Source organism: Erpetoichthys calabaricus, chromosome 2, assembly GCF_900747795.2.
Source record: "Erpetoichthys calabaricus chromosome 2, fErpCal1.3, whole genome shotgun sequence".
NCBI classification, from domain to species: Eukaryota; Metazoa; Chordata; class Cladistia; order Polypteriformes; family Polypteridae; genus Erpetoichthys; species Erpetoichthys calabaricus.
The window spans coordinates 99,417,935-99,441,631 of record NC_041395.2 but is presented as its reverse complement, the minus strand read 5'-3'; the positions used below and the strand labels follow the sequence as shown (position 1 = coordinate 99,441,631).

Sequence of the window (23,697 nt, the reverse complement as noted above, 5' to 3'; positions counted from 1 at the left end):
ATAAACAGCAACTTTATAAATCACACCATACAGTAGGTTACTGAAGAAGTTAGTATGGGAAGTTTGCTGATCTCATACATTTCATTGTTTCTTTTTCCTAATTTTTCAGAAATGGCCAGATATAAACAAAGCTGCTGTGGTAAGTGTTGATGTTAAACCAGAATATTTTCAACTTTAACTAATCTTACCATTTAAAGGTGGGACAGAAGATCACATGCATTTTATTTTACACTCTGAGCACAAGTAAGTAAAGAAAACTGCTCAGTCACACAGTGAGTCCAATGCAGGAATTTAATCAAAGACCACACACAAGTTGAATGCCTTGAGCCATACACTACACTACCTCCCTGTTGGTTTTCTTGGTGAAATACTTCTGGCTTAATGCAGGTTCATCCATTTAAACAATTTCTTTGGTTTTTTTTTTCAATATACTTTTTTAAAGGCATGCCAAACACCATTCCAGCAGTAAGAACCAAAACTGGACAAGACAGTCGTCTATCACCAGACACGCCCATCTATTCTCAGCCACAACATAGTTAAGGATTGATTGTGGAAAGAAAATGTAGAAAAGGAGAATGGAAAACTTTACTTTGATGGAAATAACATTCTGTATTATTAAAGGAATTTACCATGAATGTTACATTCTTAGAGCGTGCAGTTACTAGTATGCTCTCAAGGTCTTCAATCCTGGAGACAAACTGCTATTTTTTGAAGATATCACAGCTTGCCGTCAACTACAAAAAGACTTCACCGGAGACTTCCCAATTGCTGTCCTTGTTTCTACAGGTTTGTCTCATCAGTCACTTCAATGTGTGGATACTTTCCACTAGTTTGTTTTTTTTTCTTCCCCAACATTTTTACTGCTTGACTGTCTTTGTTAATGTGACAAGTCTATTATGTACTTTTTCTCTTTTAAGACCCAGTTTTTTTTTAATCATTTAAGCAAAGACAACACAATGTATTGAAAAATATTTACTTACAAAATATTACTATAGGTATCACATAATTAGAAATATGTATGATTCTATCAAAATTCCCTTTAATCTATTGTTAGAGGTTACTTTAAAATAATAAATGAAGTGAACAAAATACACTAATGAAACAATTATATCGCAAACCGTCCTGGAGTGTAGGCTGCAGCTGGAATACACTGATTAAGTAAAGTGCCTCAGAGTTAAATAATTTAATTGAAAAAAAAAAAACAAAATACATGCACCATAGTTCAGTAATAGAAGTTTCCAGCAACTGCTTTACCTGCAGCCTGTACCTCTAAATCAATCTGGACCACAGGAATAAAAAAATAGATTCCAGACATCTATCCTAAAGTGTGTGACATTACTATGGAGGAGTAGCTTTTTCTTTTTAAGTGTACCCAGGGTTCATACAGAAACCCTCAAGTTATGCATTTAGTTAAAATGGGGGGTGGGGGTGGGGGGGATTGTTGTTTCCACTGGTATAGACACCAGCAGCCTTATGTGGTACACTCTCATATTTCATGGTGGAAGGGGTTCTGGCACTTTTCACAGTACACTGTGGATAGGATGGTCCAGATGGACGGACTGGACTCCTAAACATATTTGGAGACAAGAAGCTCAGGGTAATCCAGGCTGACTGAGCATTAAAATACATTTGAAGATATGGAGTGTAACTGTGAGCTGTGACCACTAGATGGCAGCACTATGTGGAAAGCAGTCACAAGTTATTTTCCATATACAGTAATCACCAAGATTCTCTACTTTAGATAGATAGATAGATAGATAGATAGATAGATAGATAGATAGATAGATAGATACTTTAGAAGAGCCCTTTTTAAAAAATCTAAAATGTCATACAACTAATTAAGCTTTAAATGTAAAGATGAAATCTGTTTCTGTAAGTTATACAAGCAGCTGGAATAATGTTACTGGTAAGCTAGCCCTATTAATATTGTGGGCTGCTATTTTGGCACAGGCACAAGACATACGTATTTGGTATTGTTTTAAATAGTGTCTTGTGCGCAATATCTTTCACTCCTGGAAGTTACGGATATAGTGATACTGTTGTTTGTACCATTGTTCAGAAGTGTTTCAGTGAACATCATCAATCTTATTACAAGAACAATAACCATTTAAGCGAAAGAACCCTCTGGTAGTTTATCAGACCCTTATGAGCACATCAAATAATCCTGCCTGGTCTGTTAATCAGTAGCAGTTTTATCTTTCCATCAGTAAAATTGTGATGTAATTGAAACATATAAAACTTTGTATAAATACTTATATACATATTGACAAGAATCTAACAGTCCCTTTTCAGCTATTCAGTGCAGTATTGTCTCTGGAGCCAAGCAAAGGAGCCCTTTCATCATTGGTAGCATCACTTCTTCTTTTTCTACAGGATTCATAGGGGCAGCCTGGGAAATAGGGTTGGTTTCTAGTGATGTAAGTCTGACTCAACACACCTCCTGTGGCAAGCGCAGTCCAAACACCGATTAATACATAATCTGGAAGACACAAATTTAAAAATAAATACATTTATACTGGATTGAAAAAAAGTATCACTTTTTGTTTTTTCCTTCACAACTACAGACTCATGTAATATTAGGATATATCTGAGGGTTAGTGGAGTAAGTTAGTAAGTTAAGTGTTTAGCAATTTATGCAGGGATTTATGTATAATCACCTCAAATATAAGAAGGCTTCAATTAAATGCATTGCAGTCACTTATTAAAATTACTTAACAATAACAATGTAAAAACATACTAATTTATTATGCGTCTCCATACATCATAATATTCTGACCCTTTTCCATTTGTTTTCACTTTCTGTCACTGCATTGTGCATTAAAATTCTCCTTACAAAATATATTGTCAAAAATCAAATAAATAAATGATTTAACATTGGTAGAAACATCTGTATGAACTGTGAATGATAATAAGTGCAGTGCGAGTACAAAGATAGACGAGCTAACAATGCTGCATAATGATGGCTACTGCATGTAATTATGATAAACAAAGGTTGTTTTTTAACATACTGTATTGCCATCTACTTGGGAACATTTTCAATTGATAGAAATTGGTATTCCCTGTGATACAATACAGAAATTGACTCACACAGGATCATCAGACTTGAAATATGATACAGTGTAGTCCGTTTCATTATGGAGAAACAGTCATGTTTGCATTACTTGGTGTTAATTTGAGTCTGTTTAATGCAGGAATTGGATTTAAGACCATGGAAGGGATCATCACTCTTCAGAAATTAGCAATTACTTGCAGAATATTGCACATTTCAGAGGAAATTAAGTCTGTTTTGCTATTTAATTTTTATAAAAATTCTTTATTCAGTATTATCTGTTGATGAACGTAAAACTTACAATGTAAATAACTTTATTCTAATTTTCTAAAAAAAAAAAAAAAATCTAAACAAGAACAGGCCATTCAGCCCAACAAAGCTCACCAGTCCTATCTGCTTTATTCTTCCAAAATAACATCAAGTCGATTTTTTCAATGTTCCTAAAGTCTTACTGTCTACGACACTACTTGCTGACTTATTTCATATATTTATGGTTCTCTATGTGAAGAAATTTCCTGAAGTTTTTTCAATTTACTCTTAACATGTTTCCAACTGTGTCCTCGTGTTCTTGATGAACTCATTTTACAGTAACAAGTCTCAATTCACTGTATTAATTGTATTAAATTGCATTGGCCTGCAATAATAGAGGCAAAGAAGTTGAACTAGGAGAAACATTAACTTTGATGGATCAACTAAAGCTGCACTTGTAGTATTGATCAAAAATATTTTTTGAATATCCACGTGTCTTTTAATTTTTTTTTCTTGAAAACAAGCATGTTAAATATTATATACTACGGTGGGCTGTTGACAGGCCTTCTTTTGTTTGAGTGCAATCTGCAGCTTTTCAGTATTTTAAATTCTGAATGCACAAAGACACTTGATATAGTACTAGAAACCTAACATCCTTACTTTCTGGATGGCTTAAGTTAAAACATTTGCTTATAGATAGATAGATAGATAGATAGATAGATAGATAGATAGATAGATAGATAGATAGATAGATAGATAGATAGATAGATAGATAGATAGATAGATAGAGATAGATAGATAGATAGATAGATATAGATAGATAGATAGATAGATAGATAGATAGCTAGATTAAAGATAGATAGATAGATAGCTAGATAGATAGATAGATAGATCGATAGATAGATAGATAGATCGATAGATAGATAGATAGCTAGATCGATAGATAGATAGATAGATAGATAGCTAGATCGATAGATCGATCGATCGCTCGCTAGATAGCTAGATCGATAGATAGATAGATAGATAGATAGATAGATAGATAGATCGATAGATAGCTAGATAGATCGATAGATAGATAGATAGCTAGATCGATAGATAGATAGCTCGCTAGATAGCTAGATCGATAGATAGATAGATAGATAGATAGATAGATAGCTAGATAGATAGATAGATAGATAGATAGATAGATAGATAGATAGATACTTTATTAATCCAGTGGTCCTCAAGTTCAGTCTTCAGGACACCCTGTAAGGTACATTTTTAATCTCAAACAAATTCTTCTTTTAACTGTATTCCTAAATAAATTAAATTTTTTTCCTTCTGTTAATCAATCCACAAATTATTAACTGCTACACTTTTTACTAAAGGACAAAAAAAATTAGTGTGTATTATATGTGTAAGAATGTATTCATTTTGTTTTCCATTTTAATGCTCTGGTGTGATAGGTTGAGAAGCTCAGCGATTCTGGACAGCCTCATTGTAGAGTCGCTGCTCCTCTGGTTCAAGAAAAGCCAGTTGATGTGGTCTGGGCATATCGTAAGAATGGTCCCACTAAGTGGAACACTGCAGACAGATCCAGGACACACTGGAGGGATTATATGTGTTGACTGGCTTAGGAATGCCTGGGAATTCCTCAGGAAGAGTTGGAGCGTATAGCTCGACACAGGGAACCTGGTCTGACCTGCTGCCATTCCAACCCCTCACTTTCTTTGCAGAAATTATGTCTGTGTGTAGGTTTTCACTAATTATGAAATACCTGCACTTTACCAACAATAAAGGCTTGGATGAGAATACCCATCCATCACCCAAAATGAAGAAAATTTGGGAGCTATACCAGGCGATTGTAGTAATATTTTGGAGCGTTTACATTCTGGACCACATTGTCAGCATCTATGAAAGTCTCATGGCTTAAAAGGACATACTGTCATGGATACAGTACATCGCGTCAAAAAGAACAAGATTTGGCATAAAGCTTTACAAGCTTTGTGAATCTAAAACGGAATATATTTGGAATTCAGTTCTGTACATTAGGAAAGGTACAATCAATACGGCGTTGCTACGTCATTGGTGCCAACTTTTCTAGATGCTCTGCTGGATCAAGGTTACTGTGTAACCATAGACAATTTTTATACATCACCAGGGCTATTTCACATCTTGGTGCAAAGAAAGACTGACACATATGAAACAGTATGTCCTAAACGCCGTGGCATGCCTGAAGACTTTGGCAGAGTTAAATTACAGCGAGGTGCACTAGTAGCTTGGTGAAAGGGTAAAGTGCTTTGCTGAAATGGAAAGACAAGAAAGAGGTTTGTCTTCTTAGCATTGTACATAATGCAGCTACAGTCACTGTACCAACAAAAGGCAACAAGCAGGTTGCAAAAACTTGTGCTGTGGTTGACTTCAGTAGCACGATGGGTGGCGTAGATTGTGTGGATCAAGAATTGACTTTCTATCCCGTTATGCAGAGGCAACAAAAGAAATATTAAATATATTTTATCATCAGGTGGAACAGTGAATTTGGAATGCATTTATATTATACAAACAAAATGCTGACAAACCTGTATCTCATGCAAAACTTTACATGCCAGCTTGTACAAGAAATCATTGCTGCACATCCACCATCCACACTACCGCTAAAGAGACATGGTCGAACCAGCAAATCACGGATCAATCCAGAGTGTCTTATTGGTAGGCATTTTATATATTATATACCTCCAACAGAAAAAAACTGAATCTAACTCATGCCTGTGCAAGATAAATTTGGAAAGAAAATCTGAAAAGAAACACGCTATTATTATTCTGACTGTGACGTTGGATTGTATCTTTAAAGGACTCATTTTGAGATTATATACTGTTTTGGCATCATTAGTAGTACAGTAATCCCTCGCTATATCGCGCTTCGCCTTTCGCGGCTTCACTCCATCGTGGATTTTATATGTAAGCATATTTAAATATATATCGCGGATTTTTCGCTGCTTCGCAGGTTTCTGCGGACAATGGGTCTTTTAATTCCTGGTACATGCTTCCTCAGTTGGTTTGCCCAGTTGATTTCATACAAGGGACGCTATTGGCAGATGGCTGAGAAGCTACTCAACTTACTTTCTCTCTCTCTCTCTTGCGCTGACGTGGGGGGGTGTGAGCAGGGGGGCTGTTCGCACACCTAGACGATACGCTCGTCTAAAAATGCTGAAAGATTATCTTCAAGTTGCTATCTTTTGTGCAGCTGCAGCTGCTTCCTGAAACGACATGCTGAACGGTGCTTCGCATACTTAAAAGCACGAAGGGCACGTATTGATTTTTTTTATCTGTCTCTCTCTATCTCTCTCTCTCTGCTCCTGATGGAGGGGGTGTGAGCTGCCGCCTTCAACAGCTTTGTGCCGTGGTGCTTCGCATACTTAAAAGCCAAACAGCACTATTGATTTGTTTGCTCCTTTGAAGAGGAAGATATGTTTGCATTCTTTTAATTGTGAGACTGAACTGTCATCTCTGTCTTGTCATGGAGCACAGTTTAAACTTTTGAAAAAGAGACAAATGTTTGTTTGCAGTGTTTGAATAACGTTCCTGTCTCTCTACAACCTCCTGTGTTTCTGCGCAAATCTGTGACCCAAGCATGACAATATAAAAATAACCATATAAACATATGGTTTCTACTTCGCGGATTTTCTTATTTCGCGGGTGGCTCTGGAACGCAACCCCCGCGATGGAGGAGGGATTACTGTATTATTATTGTTCATTTCATATTATTATTTTTATTCATCATTACTATTATTTGTATCTTTATTATACTGTTAAGACTTAATAAAAATGTCATTTTTTATGCAAAAAAACATGCAACGGTTTTTACGTTTTTTTGGAACAAAATGCAACGCTAAGGAGGTTAGAAGGATTAAAGATGTAGAAACAGTAATATTTTTCAATGTATTACAAGTACAAATCTCACACTACCATACTTTCCAAATGTAAAATAATAGATAAAAACAGCAAGTTAACCAGAGTCCTGAGCTCTGCCCGACTAAAATGCTATCCATGCCAGACATATCAGAAATGCAAACTAACTAAAACAGCTCTATAAAGAAAAACTGGCCAAAACATACGCTAAATGCTTTGCAGGCATGTTGTTTCCAGCATCACAACCCTGAACTGGACTAAGTAGCTTGGTAAATGGGCAGAGAGATGGATGGATGAATGTTAATGATTTTTATAGAAGATTATCCTAAACTGCATGGATCCTGCTCAGATTTGCTTACACTTGTCCAACAGTTCAACTGATTTTGTCTTTGTGGCGAGGGTATGAATGCATGAACCATCAAGTATTGGGAAAGTCACAGAGACTAAAATTAAACCAAGAATAAAATGAGGAAGAATAGAAAGATACACAAACAATGGTATTACGGAGAATGAGGTCTGTTCTACAACAAGGTATTAATACTGTTTATCTACTAACAGATTATAGTTTACAAACTATAACTGCACAACACTTCATACAAACTAGTAGTAAGTACATGTTCCTATGAGAGAGAGAGAGAGATAGATAGATAGATAGATAGATAGATAGATAGATAGATAGATAGATAGATAGATAGATAGATAATTATTTATATGGGGTGTGTAATATTATACATAGATAAATAATACTCAAAACTAAGTAATTTTCAAAAACTCACAGTGCAAAAAAGGCCAATCTATAAATATGTAAAATTGAACAATAATAATTTAAAAAACTGGCAAATTAAATATTCATACTTCAAAATGTAAATACGCACCATTCAACTGTAAAGGAAAAGGGGTGATGACATGAAAGAAATCAGGGTGGACTGCCCTTCGGATGACATTGACGAATATGTAGCTGACACTCGTTGGAAAGTACGTCCCCACCAGACACACAAAAGAATAAGCACCAATCAGAGCACAACAGATGATATTGAACTGTTGAGATAAAGCAAGAAAAGCTGTGACCACAGAGAAAACACAAATTAAGTTACATGGAAGCAAAATTTGTACTAAAGTACTGGAAAGAAAAAGAGTGATCTTATTTTTTACTTTGGCCATTCTTAGTATTAATGAGGACTCAACATTTAATTTTTTATGTTGATCATTTTGCTCTGCTCCTTTTGACAATGAAATAAATTGACTTGTATATTAATTGTATTGCATTATTATTATATTACCTATTCTGTAAATTGCTTTAAGTTGATCACAACAACGAAACATAAAATAAAGAAGATTAATTCCAATGCACAATCAGTTCTTTGTAAAAAGGCAGCAAAAATGATTTAAGGGTATAAGCTACATCACAGATGAAAAAAACTCACCATTTTGGCAGAGATAAGCAGAAACACTGGAACAATTAGAACAATGCTGATGAAACACACCCAGTACATTAGGTCAGACTGGAAGACTTTCTGATTTACTGTAAATCACAATAAATCTACAATTAGTACAGAGCAACAAACCCACTGAAACTAAACTTAGTTTATACTATAACCTATATCGATCAGTTCATAAGGACTTAATGTGAATGTATGGAGCAAGGGCCCCTTAATGTGAATGTATGGAGCAAGGGCCCCTTATTACATCATCTTCAGGGGACTAGAACCAGTTATCAGGTATACTGAGGAACTGCAAAACATATAATCATTTACACCACCATTTATTTTATCCTAGCTTAATATTTTGAATACAATCATGTTTCTGCAAAATTAAGAAGCTGGTTAGAAACTTTAGAAAACAGACACCAGAACACACACCCTTCTACATTGGAATTGCTATTGTGTAGTGGGTTAGCAGCCATTAATTAACTTAACTGGGTACAATAGAATTCAGCAATTGTCAATGCAGCGCAGCATATTACTAGTACCCAGCTATCTTCTGTTCAGGACATACAGTGACGAGCCAATACATTATGACCACCTGCCTAAAAACACCTTCTCTGTGCGCTTCCAGGACAGATCTGATCCGCCAAGAATGGACTTTATAAGACCTCTGAAGGTGTCTTGTAGTATTTGGCATCAGGAAGGATGTTAGAAGCAGGGCAGAACTGGCAAAGACTGGGCATGTGTTGTTCCAATACATCCTACAGATGCTTAACTGGATTGAGATTTGGAGAATTTGAGGGCCAAGGAAACACCTTGCACTCGTGATCATCTTCTTCAAACAATTCCCAAACAATATGTACAGTGTGGAAGGGCACATTAGCCTCTTGAAAGATGCCATGAAGGGGCATCAGCGTGCAGCTGACATTTACTTGAATCCAAGTCAATCATCAGAATACCAAGGATGAACCAGTAACAAGTGAGGATAAAACAACAACCAGATAAGCACAAAAAATAGCATAGTGCAGTTTATTCAAAACAAGTATTGCCCAATAAGTAGTGCAGTCCAGTCCAAATCATCAGTAAATAATCAAACAGAAGAGCTTCTGTGGAAGTTAAAATCCATAAGTTAATAAGTAACCAACAAAATAGGCTAAATTCAAGAATTAAAACTCAGTCATGATCAATCTATAAAAACAAATCACAAGCCTTTGTGTATACTTCCACTTCAGCGACCTCTCCTCTGCTCGCCATTTACAGTCTGTTCAATGAGAGGAAATGTCCCCTGGCAAGCGCATTCAACCCTTTAACTTGCTTGAGCACTTGTTGCCACCCCCCAGCATCTGTGAGGCCTTTTCCCTTCTCCCCACTGCAGTCCCTCAACATCCTCTGGGATCTTCTGGGGCACTTGGTTGTTCCTGCTCCTGGGTGCACAGCAGAAGTAACTCTACCCACAATCCATTCACTCCACATGGGGCATTGGCCCTGACTGCTTGCCTCAACTCTTACAGCACGAGCTCTAACCCAGATCTTGACTTGCATCCCGATTTAACCTTCAGCCTTTGTCTCTAGTCTAAACAGCTCAGACTCTTTCGATACTCAGTGGGTACAGATGCCTTAATTATGAACCCTGTAGTGTCAATAAGGAAATCGGCTGAACTGAACATGCTTGTAATTGAATGTTGTAAGGGGCGGCCGGCGGTTCAGTCTAGCCGGGACGTCCCTGGAAAAGAAGAATGGAGGAAGGCAGCCTTTTCAGGGCACTGCATCCCCCGGGACGGTAGGTGGCAGCTATCCTGGACGGCAATGGTTCCCAGGATTCACTCAGGGCATCCTGGGACATGGAGTCCGTTTCCTCAGCCCTGTTGGGTGCCGCTAGGGGGAGCTCACAAAGAACCTGGGCACTCCTATTGTTATGACAACCCGGAAGTACTTCGGGGTCACGAGTATGGAAGCCTGCAGTTACTTCCCGGCTATGGACTATTTAAAGGACTGCTGAAGACCCAGCAAAGAGAGCCGGAGTTGGGTGTTAGAGTGATGGAACTGCTGGGAGGAGTGGGGGATTGTGATTATTGATTATTATTATTTTTTTTTTTATTGGAGAATTGTGGTGAGTGTGGTGCTTTGTGCACTGTATTTGAAGAAAATTATTAAAATTCTTCTTGGTGTTTTTTTTTTTACAAGTGTGTCCCGGACGTCTGTCTGGTGGGTTTCACGGGGCAACAGTGCCTCTAGCGTCTACAATGTGCAATCAGACAATCTTCTCATCAACCATTCTGGGGCTCCATGGCCATGCTACTGAATGCATCCACAACTCCAGACCTTGGCCCGCACTGTTAAAAACAACCACTGCCACAGACTTTAATGTGTTTTATCACATGTACCTGGTCTGCAGTAATGTTTAAGCAGGTGGTAAGTGTCAAAATCCAAATGAATGCCTGGATCCAGCATTTCCCAGCAGATCACTGCCCAGAACATCACACTTCCTTTCCTTCCTCTGGCTTAGATGCACAAGTTATTACGTTATTGAACATTCAATCATAAGAACAAATGAATTTATTACAAACATTGTCAATGTTATGAAAAGACAGGTTATACAAATTTTCATTGTACTATGTACACATGGCAGTAAAATTGGAACTTAGAAACTGGTCCTCACTAAATATGACTGATATGAGGTTTTAGTACAAAATGTTTCACCATGAAGTTGGTACATCAGAGGAGAGTGGTTATGAATGCTTACCCAGAACAGGTGAGAAATAAACAATAGATGCCACAAGCAATCCCATCACAAATCCAACAATAAATATTAATAAGAAGGGTAGTCCAAATTGCCAGTGACTTAGAGCTAGTAAGGTGCCTCCAAAAATTCCAACCACAGCAGTTAGGATAAGACACACTGCAAAAAAAAAACAAAAAAAAAACAGATTTACAATGGAACGCTATTTTTGTAGGGTTTTGGCTCTCTAGAGTTTAGCAAAGTAATGTGTTTATTCTGTTTACTTTTACAACTTTTTTTTTTGCAAAAGTTAGATTTTTGAACATAATTCCCTTCTCTACTTTATTTTAGAAAACTGTACCAGCGAAAACCAAATCTGTGCCAACAGATGAAACAGCAACCTATGAGGAAAATATTACTGAATCCAAGTAACTGCTGCCATGGTCTGAGGAAATATTACTCTCAACTAAACATCATAAATGAGTTAAAGGCAGTATGCTGTGTTGTTATTTTTCTAAACTCAGATGACAACTCCTATATATAAATACATACACACACACACAAACGCACGCACGCACGCACTCATGCACGTACAATGTCTCTCAATTAGAGCTGGGTGGTATGACAAAATTCTAGATCACGGTATTTTTCAAAATAATACCAGTTTCACGGTATTCAACAGTATTTATTTCCCCATGCATGAGTGGATGTTAACCACATTTCCCACTGCAATTACTGCAGTAGACAGGCTAAGAATAACCTATTCCACTGTCGTGAGAATTGTACATTATACAAGAAAACATTTTAATGTGCACACAAGTATTAATACAGGTTTGCATGGCCCCATAAAGTGATAGTTTTCAAGGGGGTGGCACTAATGAAGAGAAGGAATCACATTGCATGACAGATGCAGTCAAAATATAGAATCTTTTTATTGAACATATTTTGCAAACAACTTAAACTATAATTTTGACAACATATTTTCAACCATCCAAAGAGGCATTTAGACTTAGTAAAATATTCAGAGGTGCTTGTCAAAAGTTGTATTGCACTGAACATGTCTTAGAAAAGGAATAAAGAGTAAATATGTTTTATAAACTAACTATACTTTCTGTTAATTTTAACAACCTCTGTCCACTGACACATTGGCTACATGGATTGTAATGGCGTTGGTTATCTTGATCCACCGCTTGCTTTTTTTGTCGTAAGCAGTCCTCTAGCAAACGCGTCTACAAGTGACGTCTGACTCGAGTGTCCTCTAGCTTTTTCAGTTTTACCTGAGGACGCGCAGGATGCCAATCTTAGTTCCATACATTCATGCTACTCCAAAGCATGTTTGTGGTTAAGGTGGTGTATCAAATTGCTCGTGTTGCCGCCTCCAGCGACAACTTTAGCTCGACACCATTTGCAGTAAATAGTTGTTTGGTCTACATCCGACCTTTTAAAAACAAAGTATCTCCAGACAAGACACGGCTCCTTTTTTCGGCAAAGGTTCTTCTGTGTCATCATGTTAAACTTTATCGTCTGCTACAGCTTCAGTTTCAGAATGTTCTCTGTCCATTTTCACTGCTCAATACCTCCACTAATGCATGTACTCCGTTGCATGCGTGTTTAGCCGTGCAGCAGTGAAAAAGTCCCCCCTTAAACAGTTTCCTGCTGCGCCACGTTCCAAACATTGTTTAGGCTATTTAAACCGGTATTGTGGTATAAGAAAAATCCATATCATAACAAAAATAAAAAACTTGTTTTCGGTATGAACCGATATACCTCCCAGCACTACTCTCAATATATACAGTGTGTGTGTGTGTATATTTTATAAATTATACATACACAGCCATTCAAAACTTTGGACACATCCAGAAACTCGCATGTTTTGATAGAAATTTATACCTTTTTTATCAAGATACCATTAAATTTATTTTAAAAACTAGCTGTCCCTCGTGGCTCTACCTGCGTAGTAGTGAAACAGAACAAACTTTAAAAATCAATAAAAAAAAATTTAATAATTTGTATTGAGAAGAATTTATATTGATAGCTTCCATATCGGAGAGCCTCATGATATACAGTATTTTTGGCTTTGCTATCATGGGTGAGAATTTAGCTGTGATCTCTTTGCCTTCTTCTTCTTCTCGTTTGCTCCAGTTAGGGGTTGCCACAGCGGTTCATCTTTTTCCATATCTTCCTGTCTTTTGCATCTTGCTCTGTTAAGCTGTGATCTCTTTGCCAAAAATGTAAAAAGTTGGCAAGGTATCTCTGACCAAGCAGAAGGAAGGTACGCTCCAACAACAAACATTGCCACTGTATCTGATTGTGTTCAGCTCTGATGGGAGAACATCCCCCGCATAGGAAGAAGAGCATGTGACCGTAATATCTGGCCAATGAGCAGGTACCCTCCCCTCTAAAACACACGTAGCTGCGATCTCTCCCTCAAAGACGTCAAACGTTACTCTAACAATCTCTAGATGATAATGTCTGATGAACAAACAGGTATCGCTAGCTAAGCAGAGGCAAGGTACGCTCAAATGTATGGTGAGAGGTACAGCGACTTGAATTGAGACTGGGTCATGAGTGAAGATAGCCCTGCCCGGCTCCCTACTCCTGAGGTCCTGTCTCCCCCTCCCCTTGGCCTGCAGCCTGTCTCAGATTTGTGGTAATTATTCGGTGCCACAACCAAACTATAATACTTAGCGCAATGAGAGAAGTTGCAAAATCAACTGGAATGTTCAAGCAAACTATAGAAAAAAAACTGATCTAAATCCTTAAGTATATATATATATATATATATATATATATAGATATAGATATAGATATAGATAGATAGATAGATAGATAGATAGATAGATAGATAGATAGATAGATAGATAGATAGATAGAGAGAGAGAGAGAGAACATTAGCATTTAGAACCAGTACCATTTTTACTTGAAATGGCCTTTTCCATTTATTATTCACATATGACTGCAAAACCACATTTTAAGTAGCCACTCCCTTAGCATCCTAATGGTGAACTTCCTTAAGCTTATCCTTAGTCATGTATAAATTATCTTTCTTAGAATGCCAGTTCATGGCTGAGCACAGTCATTCCTACTAAGTCATACAAATAAAGAATCACAAACCCTTATGTGGGTTTATATCATTAAGCCTACTGGGGTAAATGTATAAATGTATACAATGACAAAAAATGTAAGTATTAGAAAAGTAATGAACAAAATGGTAGAAATAAGGCCATATTTAGCATTCAAAGTTCATATTACAGGTTTCTGCTCTTTACTTACTGCAAGTGGAATGAAATCTTGCTCTCAAAGGCATGACCACAAAAAAGCAGCTATACTTAATGAATATAATGAAAAATTAGGGGTCATCTAGGTTATTAGCTGTTACAAATTAAACAAATACATAAAAATATGGCTGTTTTGCTCAAGTGACTTGTGGCTGAGAAAAACAACGTTCACAAAGCTGTGAATGTGAAGTTAAATCTGTTTTACAATATTATCAGATTTACTTAAGTCTGACTTACTGTCAAAGCTGATGTCTGTATATCGCCTCATAAGCACAAAGGAAATAAAGGCAAAGAGAATGAACCCAATAAAGAGAAACTCTGCAAGATAAAAAATGTATAAAACAAAACTTTTTAATCATTGGCTTTCAACTTTTATTGATATCTTATAAAATATAAAACATTCATTTACCTGCCTCAAGAAACCGGTGTCCAGAAAAGCAAACAAGGAGGCCAAAGATTCCCAGAATGGTAAAGAATATCTGAGTAGAGAGGTGCACTGAAAAGATAAAGAAAAAAAAAAAACCACACATACACACACTTATCATCAAACAGACAATTAACTTCAGCCAGAAAAGTTGATATCATGATATTACTAATTTGTAAGAAAGTAACAAAGTGCCCTCTGTTCATTTGTCTTATTCTTTCTCTATTACTACACATATACTGTACTATTGTGCATCATAATAAAATTCACAATTATATTCATTGCATATTCCCAATTAAGCCAAATGAGAACACACACATTTACATTCACTACTGAATCATTCAAATTTTCACCTCTTTCTTAAGTTCAAGGGTCTTCCTTTATGCATATACCAATATTGTTAGAATTTAGGTCTAAATCTAAGCCAGTGGCGAACTTTAACTGAAAGGATAAATTACAAAAATCACATTGAATATTTTTAATACATTTGTTTATTTACTTAGGAAATTGGGCTTTAACCTTACAAATATGTCATGAATCAGAAAACAATGTCCCTACACTGTACTAAGTACATATGGAAATTTCCAGGAGAGTCACAATAAGATATGAAAATATTTGGGTCATAATGTTAATACTGACATTTAAAATTAAATAATTAGTATTTTAATTTAATTAAGGCTGATATCATATTACTATGGGCAAATGTTTTATTATACCCAATAAGAAGAAAAAAACATTTAATTTTTGTTTTAAATTCTGATATGAATTTCAAATATTCCCAGGATCTCCACAACACAGTCATCTTTACTCTAGTTTTGCCATATGACATGAGCCTTTTGTTTGTTGTAGGGCTTTTTTTCTGAACAAACAAATGAAATTTAAATGTTTTGTTTAAATATATACATTCTTTTGACTATATCTAAATGTGGGTTTAAAATTGTGGAGGCTACATACATATACATCATGAAACAAAATTCTGCAACTTCTAGATGAACATAATGAGGAACGTCTGCATAGGTTTCTTCCACAAAGAATATATGGTAGCCTCACTGTTCAAAGCAGATTAAGGATCACCCTTTGTATAAAGTCTGAGTTTCTACTTGCTCTTTGAGTTCATCAGGCTGAATTTGAGGAAAGTCTGCAATTCAGCTACTCATAAAATACATATCTATCTTTAAGGACTCCTACAAGCTGGCCAACTCCTCCAGTTGAAATAAAGAACAGAATTTGGGGAAAAAAGGCTACAATTCTCACTGGAGAGAATACATTCCAAACCACTGATAATGAAAGTTATCCAACCAAAAATATTAGCAGGCTGGAGGTGATGTCTGAAGACAGAATGACAATATGAAAATTCCTGTACTGCTGCATAATATGTCCTTATTATAGTATTATATACAGTATATCAGGACAGAAAATACTGCAATTTTATTTTATTTTTTTTACGTTTGTACTAAGGTTATTTGGTTGTTGCATGTTTTAGTAAGTATCAATCTGTTATTAATGAGGCTATATTGTATTTAATTAAGGAAGTCTAGAAGAAGTTGTGAAGAAGTCAAATAATACATCACATATGCTCTAGATGGTGCTGATTTCTAAAGCACCATTTGGCTAAATAAGTGCACATCAGTATAATCCAGGTTCTGATTACTTGTGGCACTCAACGTAACTACCAAAAAGTAAAAACACACAGAAAACACAAATCACTTTCAGTATAAAATAAACTAGAAAATATTGATCAAATGTATACAATAGATGTTGGAGCCTGTGCATTGAAATGCTACGGTGACAAAGTCAAAACATTTTATTAAAACGCAGTGTAAAACCATGCATCGGACCTGAGTTGGCAGTCAAGTCAGGTCGGGGAGCATGCACTGATACAGCACATTGCCTCGCCCACCACATGACAAAACAGCTCAGGATCCTGGTTGGCAACCCCCCAAGGCAGACACGCTGTCTAGTCCACCCCCCAGAAATGACCATGTACTGTATCTGCCGCAGCCAGGTGTTACGTGGGCATCTCCATGAGCAACTGTTCATTCGACACAATGTCAAACTAGCAGTACCCAAGGATTCTCTGAAGAGACACATTACTGAAGGAGTCCAGTCTTCATCTCAGGTCACTGGATACCATTCACGTCTCGCAACCATATAGCATGACAGGAAGCACCAGGACTCTAAAAACTTGGACCTTCATCCTTTTGCATAGATTGGGAGAACCAAACACCCCTTTTAAGCGACCACATGACCTCCCATTCTCTCCCAATCTGTCTACTGACTTCATAGGAAGACTCATCAGAGGCACAAATGTCACTGCCATGGTAAGTAAACCTCTCGACAAGGACGACACTCTCTCTGCAGACAGACACACTGCTGATGGGTGTGCCTAAGAGGTCATTAAAGGCCAGGATCTTGGTTTTCATCCAGGACATTCACAAGCCCAGCCACTCAAACTCCTTGCTCAGTCTCTCAAGAGCCCTGATCAGAGCCTCCATTGACTCTGCAAAGATCACAGCATTGTCAGCAAACTCAAGATCAGTGAACCTTGCCCAACACCCTGTCCATGCAAGTACTAAACAGAGCAGGAGCAAAAACACACCCCAGAATCATCTGGGAAAAACGCAGAGGTTCAGCCTCCACTCTGCACGGCACTCACAGTACCAGTGTACAGGCCGGCCATGATATCCAGCAACCTTGAGGGGATCCCGCAAAGTCTCAGGATGTCCCACAGGGCAGTTCGATCAATTGAGTCAAATGCTTTTAGAAAATCGACAAAGGCTGCAAAGAAACTCTGCTGATATTCACGTTTGCGCTCCATGAGAACCCTCACTGCCAGGATGCGGTCGATGGTAGACTTCTTTGACGTAAAACCAGTCTGCTCCAGTTGCTGGTAGGTGAGCAAGTGATCATGGATCCTATTAAGGATGACCCTAACAACAACCTAACCTGGCTCCGATAGCAGTGTTATCTCCTTTTAGTTACCACAATCCAGGTGATCACTCTTCCCTTTCCAAATAGGGACAACAAGTCAGGTATTCCTGTCAGCTGAGATGACACCCATTTCCCAAATGGAAGCAAAGATTGCTTGCAATGCCAGGAGGAAAGCCTTACCACCAGCCTGGAGAAGTTCACCCCAGATCCCTGCAGGCTTTCACTACCTGGGCAATGTCAGCAAGTTTGATTAGCAGTAATTGACTCAAATTCATTAAGAAGTATACAAGTCAAAATTATATATATATAATGGCATTCGTAGTCTGAATCACAATCTGATTGTATGGGTGGTTACCTGCCAGGTAACGCTTGTGGTTGGTCAGCAAGTCGGCTAACATCTGCCACAGTGCCCTCTTTTCAGTTGCGAGAAGCAGATCATAGAATGGTTGAAATAGTTTTACTGTCAAATAATGCAAAGAGTACGCGACACGTGAGGTAACGCTTGTGGTTGGTAAGCAAGTCAGCTAACATCTGCCACGGTGCCCTCTTTTCAGTTGCGAGAAGCAGATCATGGAATGGTTGAAATAGTTTTACTGTCAAATAATGCAAAGAGTACGTGACACGTGTTTCGCCCTAATTCACCACCCATACAATCAGATTGTGATTCAGACTACGAATGCCATGAATGTAATTACCCCGATCTACATACTGTCAAATAAACGAACCACACGCCGTAGCGCAACGTTAGGGGCTTCGCCTCTGGCGCTGATGTTCGATTCCCGAGAGGGGATGCAATGAGTGTGTATGCCTGATGAGCCCAGAATTATGGCGAAACACGTGTCGCGTACTCTTTGCATTATTTGACAGTAAAACTATTTCAACCATATATATTTATATTTATATATATTAGTATTATTGGAAAATGCAAAATTCTCAAATATGTTTAAAGACCACAAATTTCAGTTTTACTTGGCATAGTCATTATATATTACCAGCAATACTAGGTTCAATGAGAGTCACTAGAACTTCAACTATTACTTTTTAAATTGATCTCCTTGATATTCAGTCTTTTGCATCTTAAAAGAAGATTATAAAAATGGTCTAACATAAGATATGCCATTATTTCTCTAGTAAACTCAGAATTTTTTTATTTTTATAACAAGTTTTGACAGGGAATTACTATAGGAATGAGCGTGCAGGAGACATCTGCAAAAGAAAAAAAGTAGCTATATTTTAAAAAAAAAAATGACTTTTGAAGGTAGATACATGGCTTCTATCAGTCTTTTGAAAAAGAGTAGAGAACAGATTGAAAAAAAGAAAAAACTTAGAATAGTAGAAGATCCAGAAAGTTTTTGGGCACTTGTATATAAACTGAAGTCCATGCATTAGGATGTACACTTGCTCACATGACTGACAGCACCACACCGGAACAGTGTGAGGTTTTTACAGTGGCTGAAGTGCCAATCCTGTCACCACCCCCCAAGTTTTCCCTGCAAGTTGAAGGACCTGTTTGCAGGGCTGGATGCAGATTAACACCAGTCCTCAAAGGCGTTCTGTAATTTTGCAGACTACTTCGTTGCTTTAAAAACAAGTTCAAACAAACTAAACCCACAGCTGTGGAAATTTAACCCTCCCAAGAAATAATTAAAGCTGCTTAGTTTTGCTTCAATGATATATTAGCACATTGAGTTGTTTATACTATTAAATACTTGCATGTTACAAGCGTAACTAAGAAAACGCAAGATAATTACTGCAGACAAAGAAGTTTCAAGATGAGGTAGTAAGGTAGTAATACTCATTATTCACAGTGCTGGAGAGTGCCGAGGTGTTGCATGTTGACTAGGACATGCAATTAAGAATTTCACATCACTGTCAGAATATTAAATATTATGCTTGCCATGCACGGATTACCAGTTGTTATTGTTTTATTTTTTTTATTCTTCTCCAATCCTTAAGTTGGTAATGTATTCAAAGCTGAATACATTCAAACAGTGAACTACAGCAGGGCTGTAAGGCGGGATGGGCCAAAATTCCTACAGTAAGACTTATAATCTTACACAGAAAAACGTTACTTCAACTTAGCACTGCAAAAAGGTATCACTAACATCTACTGATCATTCAGTGTACTTAGTTTGTCCATATATTTTTGATTCATAAGTAAACTGTTGTGTGTTGTTTGTTACTCAGGATTATTTACAGCATACAATTTTAGGATTTGATGATTATTATTTTTGTCCTTATACATAAAAAACTTAAACACAGCATACCTGATGTGTAAAAACATAAAAATTAAAGAAAATGTGCTTTATTTTTACATCATTATCTGAGTCTAGGCATAATACATTGAACAGTACTAATTACTGAAAACTAGAACAGACTGTTCACATTTAATATGCAAAGCTGAATCTAACTGACCAGGTAAGAGTTAAGTCATATTTCACATCTATATAACTTTTAAACCTACAACTTGCAAAAATAACTCTGCATTCATGGTACTTGGGTTTGTACAAATTAACAAAAAAAACTTGCCCTTGTCTTGACTACAAAAAACACGCCACATATTTGGTCCACCTAAATGCCAAAACATTTTACCAACAACAACACTTAGGTGAATTCTATTTGATTATTATATATTTACCCAACTTTAGAGACTCTTACCATATTTTTCACAAACGGGAGGAAGAGTGGTAGACATGTTGCAAGTATAGATGAATGAAGGAACATATGCAAAGGATGTATTCAGTAGTGGATCCCAGACGATTATGTTGTGGATTACAGCAAAGGCAGCATATGAATTCACAAACAGCTGTGTTTTGTCCCCTGAGTTTAAATCTAAAAGCTGGAAAACAAAAAATAAATGACTGTGTTTCGAAATATCATTTGGTGGACAATAAGGACAAAAACAGATACATTTGCTGGTAATGCTCATTTTTAGATTAAAATAATACAATGAAAGATACTAAAATTCAAAGATATATTAAAAAATGTAAAAAACAACTTGCACAGATGTTTGCTTAATTTTCAGCAGTGTTTATGAATTCAATTTCTCATTTTTTTTAATGAATAAAAATGACACTGGTAGAAAACTAATAAATGCAGCCATCTTTCCCTTCATCAAGTTTAAACTGTTTTTGATTTTAACCCTTTTCCCCAAGAGGCTTAATTTCTCTACAAATATTGCAAAACTGGGTTTTGTTTTCCTCTCCTTCAAAGTTAATGGGCTGTATCTTCTTTTTAGCTCAATTTCTTTTATACTTTTCAAATATGCTTAATTCACTCATAATTCCTTTTTTCAGAACAACCAAAACAAAACACATATTGTAAATACTCTGTTTACACTTATTGTATGTATGGATATATTGCATAGTTTTGTACTTTTCAGTTGTTATTTTTTATCAGTAAATATGTGTGAACTAATTGAGCCTGTCTTCAGTGAGGGTTGCCATGTAAGAAAAAAAAAAAGTTAATAGAAAAATAAAACATACATTAAAAATTACTTCTTTAGCAATCATATCAGTGAAGGGTAACTGGACTATGATTATATCAGTAAAATTGATCTGTCCATGTTTGTGTATAGTATCATCCATGTGTATTTCATCACCCCACCTCTACACCCTACCATAACAAGAAAAAGTGAAGAGGTAGACTTACAAATTAATGCATGTCTCCATAAGCCATCATAAGAAAAGGACAAAATCCAACACAGGTCAAATCAATGATCTACTCACATAGGCTCAGTCTGTGTAGACAAGTAAACTAACATGCATTTGCATGAAAGAAAACATGCAAAAAACACATTTTCAAAAATGGCGAGAGTATGAACCTCAGCAGGAAGTATTAAATAGAAATGCCATGCCTGTGCCTAAAAAGATTTTTAGGAGAAGTATGGCTGTGCACCCCTGCCAAGTTGAATTATGTTTAAACTATTCTTGTATATTGTCTAAAATAGTTACAGCAGACAGGAAAAATCTGAGGCTTTATACTGAAATGGGAGACAATAGGTGAAGTCATTTGTGAAGGAAAAAAACAGAGAGAATGTTAGCCAAGAATACAGTAAAATAATAACACAACCATTTTTTTTCCCCCAAAGTGGACAATGTTTAGGCCAGCACAGCTCAACAGTTCCCTTTCACCTAATATTTTAAAAATATCAGCAGATTGAAATGCTCCCAGGTGATAGTTTTAATAATATCTTCACTATACTGTAAATTGAATTGGAGGTCAAGGTGTAGTGAGGCCACCATTTCATTTCTTCAATAATTTAATAGCTTTCTTAAAAAAAATATACCCCAGTCATTAGCTGGGAAGAGATTTGGGCAGCAACAACTAATCAATTTCATTAATAATTAATGATAAAATTAATGACCAACAAATTGTGTTATCAATTACCTGTCTTGTTATGCATTGTCTGTGTATGTTTATTGACCAAGAATAATGTTAATCACAGAGATATGTCAAATACAAAAGATATAAATACAGTGTGGAACAAAAAAACTCTAAAGCATGGAGTCATTTCAACTTTACATTCCGTACGAAATCATCTTACAAGAACGGTACAAATGAGCTAACTTGACACAGTAGGACAACTATGATGTGAACACTACCTGAAAAGACCATAAAAATAATAAGACTTGTTGCTATTCACTTTTTTGACAAATGTAATTTTAGAGCATGCTTATACTAATGTCATGAAGTAAAGGATTGCACAAGGTATACTTCTCTTATTTTCTGATCAAATTCTTGTATATTTTTACACAAATGTTACCTTTAATAAAACAATTATAATCAATCAATCAGCAAAATACTAGCTGCAGGCCTAGTGGAGATTGTACATTCGCCCTGTGTCTGCATCTTCCTCCCAAAGATGTGTTTTAGAATAATTACACAGCATGCAGGAAAGTGCAGACATTCATGTGTGGGCTTACAAATGACTGGCACACTGGCCAGAATTGGTTCCTACCTTACACCCAGTGATGCCAGAATAGGTTCCTTCTAGTCTCTAAAACTTTAAACTGTATCAAGAATGTTACAGTGCATCCAGAAAGTATTCACAGCACATCACTTTTTCCACATTTTGTTATGTTACAGCCTTATTCCAGAATGAATTAAATTCATTTTTTTCCTCAGAATTCTACACATAACACCCCATAATGACAACGTGAAAAAAGTTTACTTGAGGTTTTTGCAAATTTATTAAAAATAATAAAATTGAGAAAGCACATGTACATAAGTATTCACAGCCTTTGCCATGAAGCTCAAAATTGAGCTCCGGTGCATCCTGTTTCCCCTGATCATCCTTGAGATGTTTCTGCAGCTTAATCAGAGTCCACCTGTGGTAAATTCAGTTGATTGGATTTGGAAAGGCACACACCTGTCTATATAAGGTCCCACAGTTGACAGTTCATGTCAGAGCACAAACCAAGCATGAAGTCAAAGGAATTGTCTGTAGACCTCCGAGACAGGATTGTCTCGAGGCACAAATCTGGGGAAGGTTACAGAAAAATTTCTGCTGCTTTGAAGGTCCCAATGAGCACAGTGGCCTCCATCATCTGTAAGTGGAAGAAGTTCGAAACCACCAGGACTCTTCCTAGAGCTGGCTGGCCATCTAAACTGAGCGATCAGAGGAGAAGGGCCTTAATCAGGGAGGTGACCAAGAACCCGATGGTCACTCTGTCAGAGCTCCAGCGGTCGTCTGTGGAGAGAGGAGAACCTTCCAGAAGGACAACCATCTCTGC

At 36.8% G+C, this 23,697-nt stretch overlaps 1 protein-coding gene across 3 annotated transcripts in view; it reads right to left on the bottom strand.

Annotated features, from left to right (window-relative positions):
* Positions 1 to 957: 957 nt before the first annotated feature.
* LOC114646175 (transmembrane 7 superfamily member 3-like) overlaps positions 958 to 23,697 on the bottom strand; it is a 49,811-nt gene continuing 27,071 nt past the window's right edge. For 2 of the 3 annotated variants that reach the window (XM_051923134.1, XM_051923135.1), the window contains exons 6-12: positions 20,621 to 20,801; positions 15,017 to 15,103; positions 14,845 to 14,925; positions 11,354 to 11,509; positions 8,611 to 8,708; positions 8,062 to 8,224; positions 958 to 2,479 (exon numbers count right to left, since the gene is read on the bottom strand). In XM_051923134.1, the coding sequence (XP_051779094.1) occupies positions 2,289 to 2,479; positions 8,062 to 8,224; positions 8,611 to 8,708; positions 11,354 to 11,509; positions 14,845 to 14,925; positions 15,017 to 15,103; positions 20,621 to 20,801 (957 nt within the window). In that variant the 3' untranslated portion in view covers positions 958 to 2,288. The remainder of the gene's footprint in view (positions 2,480 to 8,061; positions 8,225 to 8,610; positions 8,709 to 11,353; positions 11,510 to 14,844; positions 14,926 to 15,016; positions 15,104 to 20,620; positions 20,802 to 23,697) is intronic. The other variant, XR_007934156.1, reaches the window with a different exon arrangement.